The sequence below is a fragment of the Zootermopsis nevadensis genome, unplaced genomic scaffold (genome assembly GCF_977971745.1).
Source record: "Zootermopsis nevadensis isolate Lab colony 2312 unplaced genomic scaffold, Znev_1.0 Znev_ptg000011l, whole genome shotgun sequence".
In the NCBI taxonomy this organism is placed as follows: Eukaryota; Metazoa; Arthropoda; class Insecta; order Blattodea; family Termopsidae; genus Zootermopsis; species Zootermopsis nevadensis.
In genome coordinates, this window is record NW_028259143.1 from 7,390,476 (window position 1) to 7,415,409 (window position 24,934).

Genomic DNA, 24,934 nt, shown 5'->3' on the forward strand with positions numbered 1-24,934 from the left:
AAAAAGATAAATTTCTTGGCCAGTTGACTGACTATCGTCTTCTCATGAAATTCTTATGCAGTCAGAATTATAAACCATGGACGAATCAAATACAAATGTTATGGCAGAGAATGAGATGGGCAGAGCATGTAGCGCGGATGGTGGAAATTGAGGAATGTACAGAAAATTTTGGTTAGCGTGCCTGAAGGGAAGCGACTATAAGGAGAACCTGGGTATATATGGGAGGATAATATTAAAATGAATTTTTGGTAAGTCGGTTTGGAGGACGTGGATTGGATTCACGTGGTGCACGATAGGGACAAGTGGGGGGGGGGGGCTCTTGTGAAAACGGTAATGAACCTCCAGGTCCCATAAGATGTGGGAAATTTTTTGACTAGCTGAGGGTATTATTAGTTTATCAAAAAAGAATCTGCTCCACTGGGTTCATCAGATATGGCAAAAAAACTGTCGAGAGATTGTAAACGAAAGGTTTTTATTTTACTTCGATATGATTTCTGCTGTAATTCATGTTCGAGAGAATAGCACACTCATTCACGGATCAATTGAGTATGGAAATAAGACTATTTCAAGAGCATGGCGTGTTTCAGAAGTAACATTACTGGGTTTAATTTCATAATACAATCACAGAATGGGCCATTTCTATACGACGACAAAAAACATCAATGAAGATGTTTACAAGACTAACAAAACCACTACAAAGGGTTATAATCTACTACTTACGTGTTTTAAAAACAAAGCGATTATATCTGAGATTTGCTAATTGGCGTGTGTTTGACCCCAGACCGTTGCTATAACAAACTGCTGTCATGAGAGAGCAGATGAATGATTAGGTGATTTTATGTCGTTTTTCCATTCAACAGAGTATATCTAACCTTTGGGAGTCGCAACCATTTTATGGAGGGTCAGAGTTTATAAGGGACATGAGGTGTTTGTGAAGGAGTCTGACACTCACATTTCAGCCACTAAACGTCTTCAGCTTCATAAAAAAAAACATCGTCGAACGAAAATGGTAAAAAAAATTCAGCGTATGCAACCTGCCACAGCGCTTTGCAGCTAGAAGAAGTGGTACAGTGTTCGTTGCTATGGCCGAAAATATGAGCTGGTTAGCACAGACTTATCCGGTTCGAATCATCTGTCCCACACGTAGATAATTATATCTTATCGGAGGAGGGACCATATGGGCCTATTTCAAAATGACCACGGACTGGAGATTCTCGTCAAAAGAAAACAGCAGTAATTAACAAACACTGCTTTCGTACAAACCAAAAAACACTGGCGTTTTCTAGGTAAGACACGAATCCAACAAAATCTTGAGTGGGCCTAATTCGACTTTCGAGAAAATAAGATCACGGGCAGGCCTATATGTTGTGGCAATTCTGAAACTTTAATTTACGTAAAAATTTAATATTTTATATGTATATTTCGTTTATTTTATAGCATCACAATAATTTATCTATTGCAAAAAAAATAATAAAACAAATATAGAGTTGTATAATTAACAAAAAAAATATGGCGGAGGGAGGGACTGAGTTTTTCGCAAATCGTACCATTTTCACCCATCAGGTACGTCACTGTCACGTGCGAAATTCTTGCTGCATTAGCCATGAAAAGACAATAGTCACGAGCTCATACGGCAAAGCCACAAAAATATTTCATATCAATTGTTTTGAACGTCCTAATTGAACTAAATATAGGCATACGCTACACGTAAATATTTAGTAGATACTGTTTGTAAAATTTGATCATGGAATCTCATGTTTCTGCTGATTGTTTCATTCATCATGTTTTGCATAAAAAGCTGGAAATATCGTAAGAGAAGCGAATTTTTTTTTTCATATCAACAACAGAAATATTGAAATACTTAAGAGACAATACACACTTCAGAATATCTGTTTATGTGACTCACTTCGTATAATCTTTACCTCTTAGGCAAATGGCCCCAAGGTGTCTCTTGTTTTATCTAAGGAAATTGCTTCCATCGTCCTTGTGCAAACATTTTAAACATTGGTAAACCAATATTTTTCAACAACCAAAGTGTAACAGAAAACAGGATACCGGAAATTTTCAGAGTTGTAATTAATAAAAAGTGTACAGTGAATACTGCTAACCACATTTTGCATTAATCCACATGAGTTAATCCCCCATCTACTTTATTTCTGGCACATAAGCAGTATTTAATAATCTACAATGAAGATGGTTACTATTCACTTACATTATTTTAGGTTTTGTATTTATTTTAGTGCTCGAATAATATAAGATTTTGTAGCATAGTTCTGAAATTGAATTATTATTTCATTAATATCATCCTAGTGTTATAAAAACTAGCTAACTCCATGGGACAGTCCTTTTGGGAAGTTGACAAAAGACTACGCCATGTCAGTAAAAAAAACTCCCGGTCTCTTATGGAATCCAAACTTTCATTGCCGTGTTCACAACAGCCCGCCGCCTCTGATCCCAATCCTAATCCAGAATAATCCAATCCGCACTCTCTAACCCTGTTTCCCTACGATATTATTCTCCCATCTAAGCCTAGGTCTTCCTAGTAGACTCTTTCGTTCAGAGTATTATACTGGTAATTATAATATATATAGTCATACATTTTTATAAACAAACATGAGTTAAAGTTTTAATAAGAAGTGGTTTGTAGTGGATTATTAAAAACTTTCTAATATAACGTATTTCCAAAATATCGGTACGTACCTCATTTTGAAGCTGGTATTTAGTGTCTTCTGGTATACGAGGTATAAGTGCTTGAATGAGGTGTCTTGAAATCAATATCTTTGTATTATCATCATCATAACAGTATTTGTTGCTTATTTAAATGGTATGCTTATTATATCTCGCCTTCTGTCAGTGCAAGGATCGTGCGCCATCGCTGGTTGGTTCCGCATGGAGTTCAGTGAGCGTCAGCCACAAATTAATTCTTCATTCATGAATATTTCCCAACAATTTACGTTCTGCAGTATAATAGACTATTTTAAATGTACACGTTGAAGTGTGAGATATATTGCCATATTATACTGCAGAACGTAATTAAGAAGAAAAAGTCATCATTCGATAAAATGTACGTTTACGACCAATTTTAATATCTGCGCATAAAATATTTTTCGTGTTGTTTATGCGATAATTGTCGCAGAACGCGTTACGCTTTGGCGATTTCTTGTTCGAATACATAAAAGAGGAAAGGCGAAATGGAATACTTATTGATCAAGACAGGAAAAAAAAAATGCGATATTTCAGGTTATCGCAGCGCCGAGTAAATGATACTCTCTTCTGGAATGTTGTGCCGTTTAGCCTGGTAGAAGTTGACCGACGTTTCAGAGGTCCTTATCGCCTTCATTTTCAGGGTGATAACCGTTCATGATAGGGGCAAGTGGCGGGCTCTTGTGATACGATAATAAAAGATGCGGAATTTCTTGATCAGTTGAGCGACCGGCATTAAATAACCACATACATCGAGGAATATTTAGTTAAAAGAGTTTATAGATAGCGCAGCCATGAAACTTCCTCGTCATATTAATCGGTCCAATTTGACAGAAACAGCGCCTCGCACGTAAGCCTGAGTTTGCGTCTATAAATAATCAATATAACGGGACTTCCCCTAAATCTGAGTCAACTATAATTTCTTAAATAGACGATTCTTCCAGTAATTAATATTTCTGGGCCTTCTTCGAGGTAAAAACCTCATATTTAGGAATGCTTTGAGCGTAATATGCGATATTTATAAAAACAAAAACAGCTCAAACCCGATGACCCGGAAGTCACGGTGCAAGCATATGCTTCTTCAGTCTGTATGTTTCTTCAGTGCACGAAATGTCCAGGTAGAAAACGCGCATAATAGTATTTGAGTGTGATGTGAGCGGCTGGCGCGCGCTAGCTAATATGCCTTGTCTAATATATTACTATTACCCAGCAGGATGTCTCGAGCCGTGAAGACTTAAGCTGAGGTCCATTGTTCAAGTTACCTGCGCATCATCACAAGGGGTAGAAAGAAGCAAGTTTTATTATGACGGCTCCACAACAGTTTTCCTGCAACTAACAAGCCATTAGTTCCGTGTGGTCCGACATATTGCCTCATTCACACACAGGACGATTTTGAATGCCACCTCACCAACTGCGTTTCATAGACTCGTCGTAATAAAAATGGCAACCAATACAAAAAGGATCCTTGAAACAGCAAACTAGGAAATTGTTCGAGTCTCAGTTAGTGACAAAGATAACAACTGCCTTCAATATCTGTCGTCTTCTGGTTGCAGACGGGATGTTCCTTAATGTAGGGAGTCCTGTAGCGCGTAGAAACATTTAATTACTCCACATTAAAACTCAGGTGGCGCACCTAATATTCGAAAGAATGAGTTAATAGTTGAAGTTCGCCTACGTGGACATCTTCCTCCTTTTAGTTAGTGACATTTGTGTTTGATGATAATACCTTCCTTCGGAAGTTACAGCTATTATAACGATTTTCCAAATCACTACGTAAAATTCTTTACCATTTTATTATTTTTTCCTCTGCAGAATGAGTTAAAATTACGCACTAGCTGCCACATTCAGACAAATATTAAACAATTCTATATTTTTTGAAGACACAGAACAATATAACATTTTTAAGGATCCTGTGTTAAACGATGCTTGTGTCGCCCCCATTTCAGAAGTTCGCACAGTCGCCATATTGGTATTACTGACAGTGGGAAATGGAAAGATTTATATGATTTTTGGAGGCTTCATAGCTTCAAAATTATATTTAATGAAAAGATGTGAAATGGTTTAAAAGTTATTGGGCAAGAGGGACACACAGAGCCTTGATGATGATTTTTTAACCTAGATTTCATGACGAAGTAAGGAAATTATGCTAAAACCAAGTAACGGACAGATATGAAGCACCGATACATTTAAATACATTCTGTTCCCTGCGCAATTATACTTACAGTTACAAAGTAAGATAAAATTCGTGCCTTCATCTTATCTCAGGCCCATCTTTACATAAGTATGAGTGGCATTCTTCATAGTTCGTACAACCAGCATAATTTTCAATACATCTATGTCAGAATCAGTGCAACTAAAATGTCAGATTCACACTCGAAATTTATGCTACGACAATGGGTTTGCTTAAAACTGACGGCAAGCAGATATAAGGTCCTAAGCTGAAAATCGGAGAAAATAAATTTGATAATTTTTCAGTGAAGTGCAAACGTCTGAGTTGTGACACTAAACAGACGTGGAAGATTCTATAAATTAGATAAGATAAATATTTGTAAATGCGGTTAACTACTGGTTAAGAACTGTTTTATAGATTGTAAAATAACTTGGCGGACGCTCAAAATTTGCTCCTAGTTTCCGGTCTGATTACAATCAACGAACCACTGAACTTAGGTATCAGAAACGTTTTAAGCAGATCATAAACATAGCTACAAATTCGATACGCCAGCAATTACAAACATGGCTACAATTTTAATAACCGAGGCAACATCTCATAAATGTAACGTAATGGGAATGTGTACTGCTAGAAATAATGCACAGAATGGATCACAATATTTTATCGCTACTAATTTGCCGATTTTGCTATGCTGATCATATAATTGTATCATTTGAATTAAAACGGTCGTCAATATATATTCCCTGTTTGTTCTTTGCCATACGTCTCCTTACGCCGATGCTAAGCCTAGCTGCTACAGGACGACGTGTGTGTGCGGGCACGTATGCCCTTCATTACCCACTTATTTAATTTCTCAGGTCTAAATATTATGCTTATGAGAAGCAATTTCACTGTGGTCGATTAGTTCAAGCCTAAAACCGTCCATACACGACTTCACGGGTATATTGACACAATAGCATAAGTCCGGGCAGGTAAAACATTTTCATATTGCTTTTTAACAGTTTTTTGTGTTAAAAATAAAGGATCTATTCTATCTCGGTTCTAAAGATATTTCTTCCTTTTTTGTGTCTGAAAAGCTTTAACATGGCATGGTTATTCATCTACATGATACCACCGAGTTAACCTTAGCGGGGGGTTTTCCAGTTTAATGGCGTTATTTATGTGAGTTCCTGCCAGGCGGGGTCAGGGGTCGCCTTCTATCGTGGCTGTAACACATGGATTACTACCGTGTCGAATACCTTCTTCTCCATCCTAAGTTCACTTTACGATGCCCTGAAAGGAGCATAATGTCTCATCTGCTTGTTTTAATACTGTTTACAGAGTGACGAAACACGAGTTAAAGCGACACAACAGAATCCTAAGTGCTCATATTAAAGCACTTTTATAATGTTACTGCTCATCATTAAGTAAAATGTAAATTTTCCAGTATAACTGATAAAGCATCACGTAATAAACACGTATGGAGGTACGAAGAAATAACTGTAAGTATTCTTAATCTCTGTATAAGATGAAGGTGGGTAGGTAGCTTCACGTTCCAGCCGCTTTAGCACTGGAAAATATCCATTGCTGTTGATGAACGAAAAAGCTGAGTTGGGCTGGACATGGTGACGAGAATCGAACCCCTGGTCGTCCAGCGCAATCACGAATCAGAAAATACATTAACAGATTAGAAAGTATTAACGTATTTGTTCCTCAGATTAAGACTTTCCTTGGTAAAAGTGAAGTGTAATAAAAGTTGAATATAGATTCACTGGTGTTATTAATATCATTTAACAATAAACTATAACGTTCTGCTATAATTTTCGTGGTGACGGTGGTTATCAAATGATTTAAGCTCTCTGATACAAGGTAAATTTTTAGGATATTACACTAAATGATGCTGATGAACTGCCTTCATATCGGGGTGAAGAGTAAAGCAAGTACATAGCTAAGTGGTCAGCTGTACAACATGGCGATGATGCGAAATTATCAGTTTACGTCTGACTTGAAATCTATAGATTTACTATAGGAACATTTAAAGAAGTATTCTTATATTGGCTTACAGACTGTGACTTATAAAAGATATGGCATAAATTCTAGGCTCGGTTCTACACAACAAAACAACGAAAACAAGTTGATACGAACATGGGTACGGGTGTTGTACAGTACGTACCATAAGCAATCCAACAACAGTCAACTAATGCTTTCGCCTATAAATGACTTTAATACTTTTAAAAATTACCACGTCCACCAACACAAGATTTGTATTTTAAGAGCGACATTCTCTATACTCACAAGAGTATCATAAAAATACAAATTTCTTTATTTCAGTGTAATTTGTTAAAACGGACAGTTTCGCTAGCCACAAAAAAACGTATAACTGTTTTGAATTGCATTGAAGCATATAAATAACTGTAAGATACGTTACATGTTTCCTGAGAAATTCTTTCTTGATAAATTGAGTTGCCTTTGATAAATTTAATATTAATTTTAAATCTACGCCCTACAAAATCATAATTCCAATTTTCATAATTTCCGGCGACAAGTAAGAATCACCTTTTCTTTTGAAATAAAGTGTAATTCAGTTTGAAGCTCGCTGTATTAGCTTTACACACCTTATTCGAATGATCTCATTGTTTTTGTTCATAAAAGTCCATTTGCATAAATGCATCGAATGCAATTTTGAATATATGTATATTACTTACAGAATCACATAGGAGCAGCGCATTTCAAGAGCAGACAGCTGTTCTTTATGCTCTTCTCGCATTAGTAGCTCATTTGTATGCTTTATCTGGGCAATACAAAAGAAAAACAAACTAATATTAGATTCTCATATAAAAATACTAATAAATAAGGCAACACACCACCCTCTGAGATGAACCAGCAGAAGAAATCATGAACACGGATTCAAAAAAGATGGCATCGTACAATAAAAGGGCCCAGTAAATGTGCCGTCGTGAGCCAGTGTTTTATTCAAGACACCAGTCTCGAATTTTGAGCAGAAAATTCTAAAACCTTTTTTTGTAGAATAATAATAACTCCATAGACGACAGTCCTTCTCGATAAGCTGATATTAGCTTAGGCCGGAAGCGTTAAAACCATGTTCAGATGAGTCAGACACTAGACTGTGATGATCCAACCGATACAACCACTACAATGCTGTGAGGTTATCTGGCGGCTGTGCCGCGGTAACCGACGCATAGCGAGAAGGCCGTGGCGTACCATAAGGACAGCCTAATATCCTCATTGTATCATACTACCATATAATCCTACGCTTCCCAAGTGGTATCGTCCTTTCAGATTCTAATAATGTAACAGGAATAATAGTTCATTATATGAGCGCAGTATTAGCAGTTAATTGTCTGAACTAGGAGAAACAGCGGAATGACAAGCTTTCACAAAGCTTGAAGCACCGAGACTAGTTCAAGGTGTAATTCAAATTAACAAAATTAAGTCTCTAGAGTGGGACCGTTGTGCTACGCTCCCCGAGCGTGAAGAGGTTAAGAGCTCATCTGCCGACCGACCCAGCGAAGCATCGCTGTCTTCAGCACCAAGACCACAACGCAGTCTTCGGGAGAGAAATGAAAATGAAGAAGTGCGTGTCTTTCGTGCTTCTTCTATCAGTCAGTATGATCTCAGGTGTGGACACAGGAACTGAAGATGGAAATACATTAATGGCGAATCATCTTGATGAACTGTTAAGTCTGAGTGAACTGCCGATGAAGAAACTGTTACACGTGAAACGGACATTCGTAGATCCTGCACCAGAAGGTAGGTTTGCAAGACTCGTACATTTTATTTATTAGCAAGACTCTCTGTACTAGAAATCCAGAATTCTATAGGCTTTAATAATGTTCGTAATATATATTCTAAGTACGAAAAGCATTTTTTTTTGTATGAATGTTATTTTATTTAACTGTTTCGAAAAGATAATTTGAAGGTTCAAATCCAGCTCAAAGGATGAGTGTTTGTCCATGTTCTCCTGAACTGTCTTAACGTAAAAAATAATTAAAGTGTCCAACCACAAAATCATGCCAGTTCTTTGAATGCTTTAGAACAGCTGTTCAATACAGCGGGCAGAGATTTTGCTGGGTACCAATATAATAAACTGATTTAAATTAAGTTCATGCAAACATCACCATCGCCTCCTTAACACAGTGGTAGTGCGCTGGTGTCGTAAAACAGAGGTCGTGAGTTCAAACCTCACAGGAGGCGACGTGTATTATTTTATTCCAGTGTAACATATCGGTTGAAAGTCTAAGAAAAATAAAATTTCAAATATAAATTTGCGGATACTTTAATTAAATATGGATATAACACAGGAGTACAATTCATACACAATGAGAATTTCGGCAACATTTCAGAATACTTCTTAGTATGAAAAGCAATCCGCTTATGTTTTCAAAAAACGTACTTCATTCGTTCGGTATGTCTGTCTGTGCCCCATAATAACTTTTCAACTAGTGGACGGATTTTCGTAGAGGATAATACAAAAGCTTGAATAAATAACCAACTTTTGTCATGGTATTAAGATGGCTTTCTTCTGGAATTTTTAGCTATGTTGTCTTCTAGATACTGATCCATGCCTAATATATACACACATATGTATTTATTATGATGATAAAGGAATTTGCAGCTGAAAATCATTTCGAGAAGTTGGAACCGAGTAAGCTTTAGTAAGGCAAAGCCATGCGCTTGTCTGGTCTTTATTTAATAAACGACGCTGTCACTAACTCAGAATATACGTCAAATGAGGTGGTTAATGAATTAAAAAGTATGTGGAAGGAAGCAGTGGTGGTCTATTTTAAGGGACCATTCTGGTATTTGCCCAGAGAAAATGAGAAAAAACCACGACCAGTCTCTGTCAGGGTAGTCGGTCTCCGGGTACAGATTTTAATCCAGGGCGTACTTAATAATAATGAAATTATTATGAATGTTGGAATATCTAGCAAGTATTCCACTCAGTGCAAAGAACTTATGGTAATGTAAGATTTGAGGTTTTCACAGCGGTGAGTATGAAGATTTCTGTCTTCTGGGTTGTTGCGCTGTGTAATCTGGTAGATGTTTACCAACTTTACAGAGGTCATACTGCCTCCGTCATCAGGGCGATGACGGAGGCAGTATGACTTCTGAAAAGTTGGTAAACATCTACAAGATTACACAGCGCAACAACCTAGAAGACAGAAATCTTCAACTTATGGTAATTTTAAAAAGAAAAATATTTTATTGCCAGGATTTTTCCCGCGAAGAGGTAATTTCGAAAGAGACTCGTCCGATTGAAACGTAAGAAAAATTATTATGCACTTCTGCTTTAGCAGCACAAGGCCTCCAATGCAGACATTTGATTAAGGTATGTGATGCCTTGTAGTCTTGCAGTAACTTGACAGCGGTTCGGGGACGATGCGTTTCTCCCATAAGACTACAAAGCGTCATAATCTAGAAAACCATGATCGACATTTGCACATTTGAGACCTCATATATATGACTCGTCTGTCTTGTTTCAGATATTGCAAGTAATGACTCCGAGGAGAAAGAAACTTCCTCATCAGACAGTCGGGGAAACTCGACGCCGCAAGCCCACGCACTTGTGGGTGGCGGTGGCCAGACTAAAAGAGTAAATCCTCTGACGTACAATGGGGGACTGGGACGTGTGAGGACGCCCCTTCGTCGTGGCGGGGGATTTGTGTATGGTGGTCTGGACCTGCATGGGAAGAAGAAAGGAAAAAAGGGCAGTATCTCCAGTATCTTCCAGACGTCTGTTACCGCACTTGCTTTTCTTGCCTTCGGTGGATACGTCATGTGCCTCATAGTGCAGGCCATACGGGCGAAAAACAATGGGCTGGCTATGATGAACGGAGCTGCGTTGCACGGGAACCTCTCCCGGTTCGTGTTCCTCGGACGCCGTCCAGGATATGGCAAACGTCGCAAACGAGACTCAACAGAAGAAACTAAAGCTGGCGGGAACTTGAAAGAATCCTCTGAAGGCCCAGAAGAAATCGAATTCAATGACATGGAGACGGGAGACCACAGCGACGAAGCAACGTTAGAGACGAGTGAGGATGATAAATCCGGGACAGATGACATGCAGCATACAAATGCATTTTATGGAGATGGAATGGATCTTGGGCACTGGCCCCTGGCGAATGCAGATGATATGTACAGGGCTCTGGTGATGATATCAGAGGGTTATTCGCTTTATCATCAGACACTTCATAATGTCTATGGAAATAGAGACTAATTAACTAAATCCACGGAGCAGTCTTTCTTGAGACGCTGACAGTCGCTACGCTGGTAAATAATTCCTCGCACTCTATGGAATCCGAAGATCTATTACCGTGTTGACAAGATCTTGTCTGTGGTCCATATTGGTACAAATAAAATTTAAACTGTCGTATTATCCATAGTGACATCACCCTTTTAATATGAATATTTACCGAACGTTACGGTCATATTTATGCCTTAAAATCCTGTTTATAGGAGATCCCAGGTTCGTTCGTCAATTCGGCAGCCTAATATTCTGACTGAGATTTTTTAACATTATTTTATTATCTCTCTGTAAATGCTGGTATACCGTAAAATAGGCCTCAATCGCTTCTTTTCACTACATGACATACACAGTTGTAATGTGTCGTTAAATAACGCAAGCATCAATATATTTACTGACGTCCGAATGGTATATGAAAAGTGTTTCCGTCGGCTGTACTAAGTCTCAAACCAGGAACAGTAATCACATTTGTAATTTTCCCTAAAGAGTTCACAAAGGTTTTTTCACTCCAATTCCTTGCACCTCGGAGTACTGTACGCTTGGCATCTGCCACGTACATACAAATTAATATGACGACAACGCCCTTCGTGTCCCATCCAGTCGTAAAAGAATTAAAGCAACAAGGAACCCTCATACAGCGGAAACATTCACCACGGTTATCTGCTTCTGAGTTTGTTTTTAGTTGACAGGCCATGGATGACGCTTGAAGTTCTTCAACTGTCTCTGACAAACACAGTTCATACCATCTACAATTTCGAATCAAGCATCTCACTGACACCAGTTGTTAACTTCTTTTATCTTCCAGTGAGCAAATTTTAAGTGTAAACACACATTCTACATAACAATTCTAGGAACAAGTATTTTAAAACACGTTATTGTGTGATATTTATAACTCTTGTAATACAGTTTATAACGATGGCAGCGAACCCATGGTTTCTATTGTTTATCACAAGCTACACGTTACAGTTAAACTGTTTTGCAGTTAGAATCAAATCAAACGGCGACTCAGAAGATTTTTTGTGGACCCAAGATCGTCAAACGAGAAGTCTTCTGGATACAGGAGGTAACATAATTTACGTTACAGATATATAAAATTATTCATAAACATTTAAAGTGACAATATTTGTTAATTTTTCTTGTTACTTAAGAAACCAATAACCCATTTACAGTAGTTTAAGACTGCTCAAACACTGAATCCCTGAGGGGCTCAATGTCCGTGTATTTCTGAATTGTGGTGTACACCTCTCGATGGGCTAAAACCTCTTTCAAGAAGCCTTTTAAATATTTAGTTATTTTAATAATTAATTCTGAACCGAACATGTACATAAACTACACCTGAAGACAAATATAGGCTAAGAATAAATAGTAAATAAATTCCATGTTACTGAGTCTTCCTTAAAAAGTAAATGTATAAGCAAAAGGTGCAATTATCCTTGTGTATAGTAAAATACCATAAAATAAAGCCGTATAGGAGGAGTGGAGGTATAACTCCGCGCAGTCGTAACCTGAGTAACCGAGGTGAGTGACTACCTTCAAGCTCCGGAAACTTTATCCCCGAAGAAAAAGCGATAGGTACTCGGTACATAAGAGGTTGGATGGGAGAAGAAAGAAAATCCTGTCTCTGGCAAGATTCAAACCCAAGTCATATAGCACTTAATTTGACACTTATTTGAGTGAGCTATCATAGGTATTATAAATAAGTAAAATATTAAATAAATATTGTTAGTGATTAATGAAATAATTTGTCCGATGTTTAAAAATAACTTGACTTTCTCACGACTGTAATATTTTCTGCTACCACAAACACTTCAAGCCATATCCACCGCATGACACTATAAAAATAAAGTGTGTGTTACCGGAAGTACAACGAGGTTAATGTTTACTAATCCACTGCTAGTGTTTATTTTCTGCATAAACTCTTAACTTATAAACTTACAACTTCAAAGTTAGACATTTTCTAGTAAATTACTTGAATTTCCTCAATAATTTGTTTATATGAGTACATTTTATAATCATTTCTTTCTGTTTCGCTGTTAGGTGTACGTAAATTAACAAATCCGTTCCATGGAGCAGAGTCCTTGAGAAGCTAAAAGTATGCTCAACAAATAAAAAATCCTCATAACACGGAACTTAAAGATTATGCCACTGGTTCCTGACCAACGTGCAGACACAACATTAATCTTAATAAACTAGGCATGAGGGTGTGAACTGGATTCAACTGTCTCAGATTCGAGGCACGAGGTGGGATCTGTCAAACACAAGAACGATCCTTCAGGTCCATAAAAGACGGGCTAATTCTCGACTAGATGAGCGACTATTATCTTCTCAAGATGACTGTGCTCCAGGGATTTGGTTTAAGCGATATTTAGTTATCACCACAATTCGTGTATACCAACGCAGCTGTGGTGACCAAATTTCGCGAAGGCCTTGACATGGCGGGGAAGTTCCTGGGGCTAAATACTGCGCAGGGAGTGGCAAACCTGGTGAGCTCCAGTCTGCTCAAGGCACGGCCCCAGTGGCTCAGGGAAGGATCAGACACCAGCTTCGAACACGGACTGTTCTCAGGTTTCTTTCGCCTCCTGGGACTTGACTCTACCAAGCTGGGGGCCATTGCCCTCAATGCCATCATATTCATTGCACAACTCGTGAGTAACCGAGAGAAATACCAACAAGTTTAAGTGGGACCCCGAGGAAAACTACCATGTTTAAATAAACATTAAACTAAAGGGGATTGGGGTATCTTCAACCAGTATAATGCCTATGGACCGGACGACCGAGTTCGAACGTCGGCAGGAGGCATAGGATCTTTCTTCTATTCTCTGCGCGCAGCCCAGCTCTGAGAACTACCCTGCAACCTCCTATCCAATGGGTACCAGAGGTCCTTTCCCGGTCAGCGCGGTCGGAAGTGACGCTGACCTTTTAGTGTCGATGTCAAGATTGAGTAGTAGTTAACTCCTCCTCGGCCATTTGCCTTCACAATGCTTTGGTTTCTGATTTTAAGCTACACTCAGTCTATTGGGATTGCAGGTTTAATTTGATATTAAAATCACCTTAAATATTAAAAAATTAATAAGGCATATGTACCAAAAAGTCATTTTATATAATTTTAAATTTAAGAAGTAATAGAAAATGTTGGAAAAGCCTAAAACTTAGATGGACGCACGGAATTGAACCTCAGAATGGCTATAAATCTATATTACGGCTTCGATAAACTACTTCCAGTAACGTTAGGTAGTGTGTTACAGTGACAACACGTAATGCTTTTGGTTATTCGTTCCGCAGATCAGCAATTCACTGATCCAGAAATCATCCCAGACTGCCTCAGGGCGCTCATCCTATAATGAAGAACTCGAAGGTTCGCCAGTGTCATGGATACTGGACAACCCAACAGTGCAGGTATGCTGTGCGTTACGTGATCCTTTAGGCCTAAAAGCTATGCCAGCTCATACAGCCGCTCCGCAAGTTATAAATTTCCTAATTATTAACCGTTAAGGAGGCAGATTGAAAACACGTTTGTCCCATTTCCAATAATTTCATAATTTTAAAAATCACTTGCGCAGAAGATGTGTCATACATTTGCATGCGTGTCTATGACATCACCATATATTTAATAACTTCAACCAAATTCGTAATTTATCGTCATGAAACTAAAACATTTCGAAACACATATATCTGCGGACAGATTTTAATGTTGGTTCGTTCTGTTCAAACAAAACCACAGACCTTCATACGAGGCCTCAAATCGAATTATCGTAGAAAGGACTTCATGTAGCACTTACGGCGGTAAGATACAGCAACGAAAAGTCCACATAAAGAGAAATTATTTCAGAGGTATATTCCATAGACCTATAAGACAGGTGTATATCAAGGACACATTTAAAATCACTTCGTTTCGGATGTTGGTTCTACTTCCGTCTTCAGGTGAAAGAAAGACAAAAGCTTAATCTAATGGGCTTCCCAGTCGAGTTAGTCTGTAACCTGAATCAAGCCTGAGATTAGCTCCACCATAGTGTTTTATTAGTACTCTACGTTAATTTGCTCGCCATAAAACATGGTACAAATGTTCACGTGTGATCTACTCTCTATAAATACCCAAAACTATTCGAATTCACGGTTCGCCTGATGTTTAGGCAACTTATCGTGATGCACAGTTCACCGGGATACAGATATGGAAAGACAGGAGAAAGAATGGTACTACTTGAGACTGCCAAGAGATGGCATCACTCTGTAAAAACTTATGATCACCGTTAGACTGCAAATGACGATGACGATTATAATAATGACAATACGTCTTAAGGTATGCTTTCAGAGATCCTTGCTGCTTCCATCATCAGGGACCCGATGATGGAAGCAGCAAGGACGTCTGAAACGTCGGTAAACTTCTACCAGACTACTCAACAACCCGGAAAACACCTAAACTCTGTTCTTTCTTGTCTCCAAGCTCAGAGATCTTCTAAACAGAGCCCAGGACCAAGAACTGGCCGACGAAGTTATCAGAATAATCCAGGAGCGGTACACGGATGAAGAGACTGGATGCATCCAGGTTCTGGTGTGCAAGAGCTCCCCTTTCGTACGAGGGATGCAAAAAGCAGTACGCGCGTTGCTGAACAACGAAGAAGACACGAAAGGGTGGAGTCGCCTCACACCCATACAGCGGATGTACAGCGACCTGCCCACGATGCAGGAAGTCATTGAGAACGGGGACCAATGCGAGGATCGCTTTCCAGTCTGCCAGATCCTGCCGCCAGAACCTTGATCCACATCAGCGCATAAAACTTCACGGATGTATTCTTCGTGAGAAGCCAATAGTCGCTAAGCTGGTCAGAAAATCCACCGCCTTTTATGGTATCTGAAGATTCAATACTGTGTTCATTCAAGGGTAATCCTGGGCGGTGGTCCAGTGATATTTCCATCACCATAACCTATAATATTATTGTAGTCTCTTTTTAATTCTCGACTGGTTCTTAAATTAATTGACACTGGTTCAGCTACAGATGTTACACTGTCGAATGATTCAGGACGACAATGACGTTCAGCAAATATGTCTTAGGCTATTTAACGATTCTAATTCAACTAAAGAGATTATATAACATTAAATGAGACGAGAAAATAAACATGAAATATATTAACCAGCTGAATAATTATAAAAAAGATCCAAGGAAGCAGCTGTACCATTGAGTTGTGAATCTCGCCAAACTTCAAGAGAAAGACACGACTCACAGTCCTTAATTATAATTCCTTCGTATTCCTCGTGTGTAAGACGAGCCCTTAAATTAGTAATGTAATTTTTTAAAAACGTGTATTACAACAATAATTGTTAAATTCAAACATGAAACTTCTTTGCATTAATAATTTCAAAATCTTATTTGTTGCTATCTCTGTGTTTACTGCCCCGTGACTAGTTTTATGGACATAAAGATTTTGTTTGCGCCTTAGTAACAAAAATTTTCGACATCGATTCTTAACAAATCTTAAAACGTTATGTAAGTTCCTATTAAAATCAAGGAAATATTTTTACAGTTAGAAACTCAATGTTTTGCAACTAATTTCCACGTACTGAGCCTGCAGGTAGCACGGCACATGGTAGTGTGCTACAGAAACAATTTTAACAAGTAGTCACTGACTTTCGATTAGCAGTTAATAAATACAGCCAACAATAACGGTCAATTCTCAACTCATCCGCATTCCTGACCCATCTGAGACAGTAATAGAAAAGTAACATTGCTAATCAATACCGAGAGAAGATTTAAATGTTGAAGTTAGGTTTTCAAGCATTCTTTCCAAATGTTGTAGCCACTTTTTATATTTCTATTGTATTAGGATCCATAATCTCTAGTTATTATCTAACCTTTCATTACGTTTATGAGTTGTTATTCGGAGCCTTTGTAGAAAACATGATGATATGTTATGAGAAACCGGGAATAATTATCTTAATAATATTTCGTAAAGGGATAAAATTATAAAGCTCTTTATTCAATTTCCTCAATCGTGTTACTTCGTTCTTATATCCCCCAACGCAATTTCTTTCCAGGATGTAAGAGACCAATTTTCACATCCACACAAAACTGCGTGTAACGTTATACTTTGTACATTTTGAATTTTGACATTCCTTTTTCTGCACTTAATGACAACACGCATTGGTCTTAATTCGTAAGATCTGAAGCTCTCAGGGCGATCGAATGGAATTAAGTCTTAGTCTTAAGAAATATATTGTACAGCAAAGCACACTTACTAACCAATATGTAACTGTATCATTCATTCATTAATATTTAATGCATTGACGTAGAGATAAAGCAAAGTGACCCAGAAAACGGTGAATAATAAACGTTCCTAAGAAAAGTATCATTGGAATTCGGTGAGAAGTGCTTAAGTCAATACAGGTTACATTCCACTTAAGCCCTCTTACCGAACATAAATTGGCTAACAATATTAAATGTTTAAATTAATATATTAGTGATGCAGGTAAGGGTGATTTTTATTTATTTTAAAGCCAAAATTTGTTTCGTTGTTCAATCTTTTAGCGTTGAATAAATATTTAAATTTCAAACAATAACATTCTTTTATGGCCTCCCTGTATTACGTATTGTTTCATTAATATTTTTCTTTCCTGAAGAAATGCCATCTCCTCAAAGAGGGCTCTGATCCATGGAATACTTGGTTCAAACTGAATTTTGCATTTTCTTACAAGCACATTTATCTTTCCTGAGCAGTCATCACCTTCTCCAGAAGAAATATACTTCAAGGGTAACAAATATCACAGCGATACAAACGGACAGAGAACCATGCAATCCACGACAGGTATAATTCAATGGAGAATAAGTACAAACTGGGTCCTGCAAGCGAACTTTTAACAAGCGAGAAAATTACTTAGGGTCATTACATTCTAACTTCCCGCAGAGTACCTCTGCTTGCCTGACTATGGAGCTGGTAGTTGTTTAACGGGATCCTTTGACGAAAGAGGTTGATACAGAGGAGGGGGGGACGATACATAGTTGTACGTATGTAGATTTCCGTTACACATAAGCATACATTTACCAGCCCTGTAATGTTTTCAGCTTTGTCTGTCGTTCTAAGTTTACGGCACGATATAAAGTGAGTGGTACAGAACCGTCAAAGAAATACGATTAAGTTAGTGACCTTGGCTTATAGTCTGATATATTCTAGGTTAATGATACAACTGTGTAACAAATTAATATAAATTCTATGTACAGACTATTGCGATTGGGGGGAAATTATAAATGAGTGTATTTTCGTCGGAAAATTTGAAGGAAAGAAAATTTTGATATAGGAGGAAAATAATAAAATGGACGTTAAATGAATACAGTGTGAGGTTATGGACTGGATTCATATAACAGGATATGAACCAGTGACGGGTTCTTTTGTAACGGAATAATGAACTTCGAGTTTCTTAAAACTAAACCCCGAAATACTGAGTCCACTGCAAGGGCAGCTTAAACGACAATATTAATGGAAAGTTTCGCTTTTTACGCGTTTAATGTATGACGTAAATAAACGGATCACGTTCGCGTATCCGACCGCTTGTCCACATATTTAAACGAGAAAGCCGATGGACGAATTTTGATGCAATTCGATATTACAATTCCTCATAACAAGCTGTAAATATTCACGCAGATCGACAGCGGAAGAGTTCAGGCCTACTTTCATAAGGAAGTACCAGCATAGCATTATGTCTATTAGAAGAAAAATTTCCACTGAAAGATATTTGTCTCATTAAGACAAAAAACGTTTAGTCTAAAATTAATTGGTTAAGTAAAATACCAATAAATATTTTATATATTGCATTACAATATGTAGAAAGAAAGTAAAGGCCCTGTATTTTAAATATGCCATCCTCTTAAGATGTAGTTTCTGAAAAAATAAATGAAATACTAGAGCAGAAATTTACGTCAGTAACTCTTCAGTGGTACAAACGGCAGAAAGAACATAATCTGTACTGTAATGTGCTAACACCTTAACTATATTAAACATATAGAACCGTATGTAAAGAATATGCATGACCATTTCGGTACAGATTGCAATCTGTAACGAATTCCAATCCCCAATCTTGTTTTTAACGTGAAGGACAGTGCCTAACTAAGTAACTGACAAAGAATACAGTTTATAAATTAACTGGCTAATCACAACGACATTTAACTTTCATATTTACACTATAAACAACACCGAAGACAATACAACAAACTATTTCTCCTCCATTCTTTTCCCAAGTCCTGAATATTTAAAAAGAATGTATGTTGTACGCTTTCTTAATTTCTAAGGCCGTAGGTTTATTTCTAAACAATAGCAATGCAGTACACAGGAACGAAAGTGCTGCTTTAACACGTCATAGTTGTCACCATACACATCTTTTGTACGACTAATATAAGAGAAAACAAACCTGTCGCTTTCATGATATCTCTTTCAATACGACTGAGAAATAAATGTTACATTTAAAAACAGTGCGACAAAGCCAAGTTCTCTATACAATCTGCATGTCTATGCTAACTTCTGTGCTTTAAAATTAAAAGCTTATTTTAATGTAAGAATCTGCATACGACACAAAATAATATATGTAAGCTCATCTTAGAAGTTAATAAATTACAACAAATATAAAATACTAAAAGCAGACTTGTCACACAAATTTTGTTCAAAGCTATAAAGAGGCCTCACCACAGAATACTGAGCGATTAACTAAACAGTCGGGTATTGTAGATGCGTCATATTGTGATTTATAAGTATTAAAAATATATTAAAATTGGCCGTCAATCACAATATAAGATAATTAAAAGATTTAAAATATCATTTTACGTTCCTTATCGAGTACTCGATTTACATGTGGAACATTTACGACATGTTTCGGCTATATATAGCCGTCATCAGGTGTTATATTATAAACTTTTTAACTGAATTACTGATTTTTACTGATATTTAATGAAAAAAAACTAAAAAACTAAAAATGAAAAATGAAAACTAAAAATCATTAAATATCAGTAAAAATCAGTAATTCAGTTAAAAAGTTTATAATATAACACCTGATGACGGCTATATATAGCCGAAACATGTCGTAAATGTTCCACATGTAAATCGAGTACTCGATAAGGAACGTAAAATGATATTTTAATCTTTTAATTATCTTATATTGTGATTGACGGCCAATTTTAATATATTTTTAATTTTTAATAAACAGTCGGGGTTTGTCTCTCGTACACGGTGTTGAAAATACTCTCTGCATTATCACATCCAAAAAGATGCTAGGGCCAACCTACCTCTACTACAGAATCGAGGATGTTCCAATGGTCCTTACACTTTGCCTACAAAAACGGGTACCTTAGTTTTATAAAAGCACAGACAAGAATACCTTAATCGGCATACCTCCAGCTGTACAAATCAAATTATTTCATAACACGTACGTTCAGCGGATACTAATATCTTATAAGTGAGATGTCAATATTGTACTAATAAAATAATAGTCTGATGGCTTAATAAGAAACACAATCATTTTCATTTCCTTAATCAAAGATTATGTACATTGGAAAGTTAACAGCTTGTGGTGTAAGTTAAAAAATGTTTCGTTCTGGTATCAGTATGAAGTCTAAGGAGGTACAGAAAGAGATGCGAAACACATTAGTCAAGTTAACGGATCTGTTGCTGTCAAGCCTTGTAAAGGACACACGAAGAGAATATTCTCCTACCATTTTAACATTATAAACAAACGTGGACACGGGCCAGAAACGAACTTGAATGGAACGAAGCGAGACAAAGTGTGAACGATTTCTGTTCATAACAAAGATACGAATTCTACGGGCAACGGAAGTTTTAGGCCATCGTGGATACAGTTCATCGCCACCGCTGGTGATGAATTCCATTCAGAGTATTAAAATAAGATTGGTATTTACAAAGAGTGGTTATCAAAACATCAAATATGTGCTGAATGCAGTTTAATAAGGGTTGAGTCTTCCTGGCAAAACTCGCGTACATAAGGAAGATTTCGTTAGAACCAATAATTGTATCAGTTTTTATGATCTCTGAACCTAACCTAAAAATACATAAGATTTTGTTAATTCATTTCTTCTCTGTCTACTTACACATTTAACACTTTGAAACTGAAGCTCGTCTAAGTAATATTTACGAATTTGGTCCGTACAGCAAAGAAACCACTCTTCACCATTATAAAGATCAACTTATAAATTCTGTTTTAGAAAATAATCCCTGTTTACACTGAGAATCATACGAAGTTACCACTGGAACATTAAAGGGTTAAATAGTCTAAATTAGTTATGTTATGTCATAAACTCTATAGAGGTAAACAAATATCACAAAAAATGTAAGCAATATACCAACAAAAGCTATGGTTCTCAGTGGCCCACAACTGAAATCGTATTTGAAACCATTTTTAAAACAGTCTGTCTTATTCGATTCAAGTTAGTGTCTTACATCGTTTGGTGCTAACAAAGGTAAGTACACAGTTTTTGAGTAGGTGAATCATGTTTTCTCCCCTCTTCACAACGATGAACATTAAAATGTGTGTTTCGTTCAAGGAAACAGAAAGGTTCATAATCTGACCCACAAACCTGGGACACAATTACATTTTCTACACATCGCATGGGAAAGCTCTATGTATTGTCGTGTATTCCCTGCTTGAATTTACTTCGAAGGTTCCACGTTTTTTTATATATTTTCTATGACACTAAAATTCGTTAATTGTCTCGGATTTGGCCCTAATTTGTTTTGGAAAACTTCGATCTTTACGTTGAAACAATTCAGATTTATACCAACCACAAGACAGTGCATTTTAAATACTAACAGATATGCAGCCTGTTTCAGTAATTACGACTCAGCAATTAGTTACTGACAACAGACATATGACAGTAACAGAAAAATTCATATAAAAATAAGTGTAATAAAGAAAACAATTTATAATTTACTAATTTTATATTGATTTATTCTCAGTACAGTGGTTAAAAGCGAGCAGTAACTTATATATACCACAAACTTTAATATCCAAGCAGTATCAATTTGCCCACAGAATGTATTTATAATCTTCGTAGGATTCTAGAACAAGTAGCAACCATTTTCTTATACAAAATTAATCAACCGATCTTCGAAATGAAGACGCATTGTTTTCTTTCAATTACGAACAGAGTTTTTAAATATCATTTACATGGACTCCGAGATCCCTTATTGGCTTAACACAGTCAGATGTTGATTTTCGATGTTGCAGTTCAATGTTTTATATAAGAAACGGACTTGAAATAAACATGTAACCCGCAGAGCTACATAATTTCCTTTCCATTGTTGTTATTAGAAGCCAGGACAGGCGAGTTAGTTTACCGTCTTGCCTACAGGCTGAACAATAGAATAATCAAAACAAATTCATGTTATACAAAAGGTCTCTAAAACGAATTCAGACAAGAATAAACAAATCTGGTTTACGGACTTCGCTTCATAACATTATTGGATCTTTCTACATATGGGCATTACCTACCATAAGTCTGACCATGAGAGTTGGTCATGGCACACTTCACACGCTTCTAACAATGAATCTGAAACACTAACAGATTCTTACAACCTGAGAACTCCATGATGACACAGAAAAACGATAGAAATTATCTAATTTTAACCACTATTTGGTCTAGTAAGCAACATCCAGAGACGAAAACAAATTAATGTAATTATTTCTTAGAATGCACCTAATAACAAGAGAGTTAATTTAACGCAGCAATGAGAACAGAAGTCTTTGGGTTATATCCCAACGTTGTCTTTCCCATTCTAGCTACATGCCCAGCCCACCTTATCCTCAATAATATAAATATCCTAACAGTATCGTGCAAGTCTTAGTAAGAGTAAAAACAAACCATTGTGTTGCAGGGCTAAGGGTTTACAGAAATAACAATTCTAGTATAATATGTATGCTGTATTGAAGGCTTTTTCAACCATCTTCTACATTACGCGACGTCTCTCGATAAATGGGTCACGCCATGTGTTTTGTGAGGATGTGCTCAAAATAACAAAGTCACAATTTATGCTCAATCTTCAAGAGCGTTATTTTACTTAGATGTTTGCGTATCCTGAACCAATTTAGAAGCACGACCAACAATGTACTTTTACACAGATGTATTAAGCCATATATAAAATCAAGTTGGAATTTTAGTATTTGCTCGCACAAAGACTTATACAAAATAATTATGTTTTTACAAGTCATCTTTCACAAGAACAAATAATGCTTTTTCGTTTGTTTGTTTCTTAATTGTAGGATACGTGAGAGAAATTAATACTGAAATATTAAGATAAGGGACAAATATACAAAATCATCTGTTACCCAAAAAATTTCAAACGACCTTCTCCACTGGTTAGGAATTAATACGGTATTCTAGCCAGCTCGACTGAATCGCAAGACATTTAACGACGTGTTAAGTTGAGACATTCGAATTCAAACTATTACAAAGGATTATGTAAGATGCGTTAATGGCCTATTTCAAAATACAATCCCAACTTTCATCAGGAAATTATAACGGAAACGACGAGGATGATAATCGATTACCCAACAGGTATTCAAACTCAGGTCTTCAAGAAGACAGGTCAGACGCGTTACCACTGAGCTAGCCCGCTAAATAGGCATAACCGTTAGCACTCGACCATATGGCTAGTATGTTAATAATATGCAACTGAAAACGTACCGTAAGATAAACACGTGACAATAAAACCTCTAAGTTGAAGTCAAAAGTGCAGGAAGGACTTTTCTGAAACAAAAGAAACAATGGCTTTGATTTGTCTGCGTGTGTACAAGAAAATTACTACAATCACTATAATCCTCATAGGAGCTAATCAGCTGGAAAGGGTTGTCCATTTTCTGCTATAAATATAGGAAGTTCAGGCACTCACCACCCAGATGGAAGAACCTTCTGCACAAACAACCACTATTTGCATTTAACTCTTGAAAACGGTCCAGTAACTTCGAGATGCTCTGTGTATAGCAAAGTAATTAACAGGACGTTTATAAATGAATAGCACTGTTAAAATTCACTGGTTAGAAGTCGAGCAAGTAACGGTGATTGACAGCTTGTCACTTTAGAGAGAGAGAGAGAGAGAGAGAGAGAGAGGGTGGGGGGGGGGGCATAACCTAGATCAGGTGCTGTTCACACCTAACACTGAGATCACATCGGTCTCCCAAGCCGTACGATTTGAAAATGGCCTCTTTCGCTATGAATCTCGTCACCGATTTGCGATTTAGAATAGGTCTACGTTTTTCTGACAATATTTTTCATCACGTTAATGCTAATACATTCGTTTTATTGTGAGGTTTGTTGTTCTTACACGGTGAGTATGAAAATGACTGTCCTCCTCGTTGTTGTGCCGTATAATCTGGTAGACGTTTGCCGACGTTTCAGACTATTAAACATGATACCTTTTGTGATATCTGAGTTTTTCACAGCGGTGAGGAAAACGATGATGTTCTGAGTTTTTCGCCGTGTAGACCTGAATGTAGATGCTGAGGTTTCGTAGAAACTTATAATCTCCATATTATACCTTGGTGATGAAGACAGTATGTTCATTAAGTCCTGAAGATGAAGAGGGTATGTTTCTTTGAAACGTTTCTACAAGACATCGAAACTCATAAGATTAACATCATGACAGCTTTTGAGTATTTCCTCCTAATGAATAACTGTATTCGGAGTATTAGTCGTTAAATAGTGAACTTAATTTCACAGATACAAACAGGTCTACGCGAAAGACGATGGAGAGACGGTTGAGACACCCGGCCATTTTTATAATTTATGCTAACTTTTCAAACAACTATATTTTCTCAGATACGTAATGTA

General features: G+C 37.1%; 3 protein-coding genes and 1 non-coding gene across 6 annotated transcripts in view; 3 read left to right on the top strand and 1 right to left on the bottom strand.

Annotated features, from left to right (window-relative positions):
- The window catches only part of LOC110834281 (Homeodomain protein 2.0), a 58,449-nt gene that overhangs the window by 15,838 nt on the left and 17,677 nt on the right, over positions 1-24,934 (bottom strand). For 2 of the 3 annotated variants that reach the window (XM_022073263.2, XM_022073279.2), the window contains exons 2-3: positions 23,792-23,854; positions 7,558-7,643 (exon numbers count right to left, since the gene is read on the bottom strand). The exons of the other annotated variant lie outside the window; for it this stretch is intronic. The gene's annotated coding sequence lies outside the window, so the exon portion shown is untranslated. The remainder of the gene's footprint in view (positions 1-7,557; positions 7,644-23,791; positions 23,855-24,934) is intronic. 3 annotated transcript variants of the gene reach the window in all.
- Positions 8,441-11,592, top strand: LOC147874040 (uncharacterized). The gene is made up of 2 exons (XM_087347190.1): positions 8,441-8,623; positions 10,357-11,592. Exons 1-2 carry the CDS (start codon positions 8,482-8,484, stop codon positions 11,088-11,090), a joined length of 876 nt encoding a protein of 291 aa, XP_087203316.1. The 5' UTR covers positions 8,441-8,481; the 3' UTR covers positions 11,091-11,592.
- Positions 8,996-9,067, top strand: TRNAT-CGU (transfer RNA threonine (anticodon CGU)). The gene has a single exon. It is a non-coding gene; the product is annotated as a tRNA-Thr (tRNA).
- LOC110834270 (uncharacterized) lies at positions 11,784-16,482 on the top strand. The gene is made up of 4 exons (XM_022073242.2): positions 11,784-12,180; positions 13,518-13,762; positions 14,400-14,513; positions 15,559-16,482. The coding sequence occupies exons 1-4, from the start codon at positions 12,033-12,035 to the stop codon at positions 15,871-15,873; spliced, it is 822 nt and encodes a 273-aa protein (XP_021928934.1). The 5' UTR covers positions 11,784-12,032; the 3' UTR covers positions 15,874-16,482.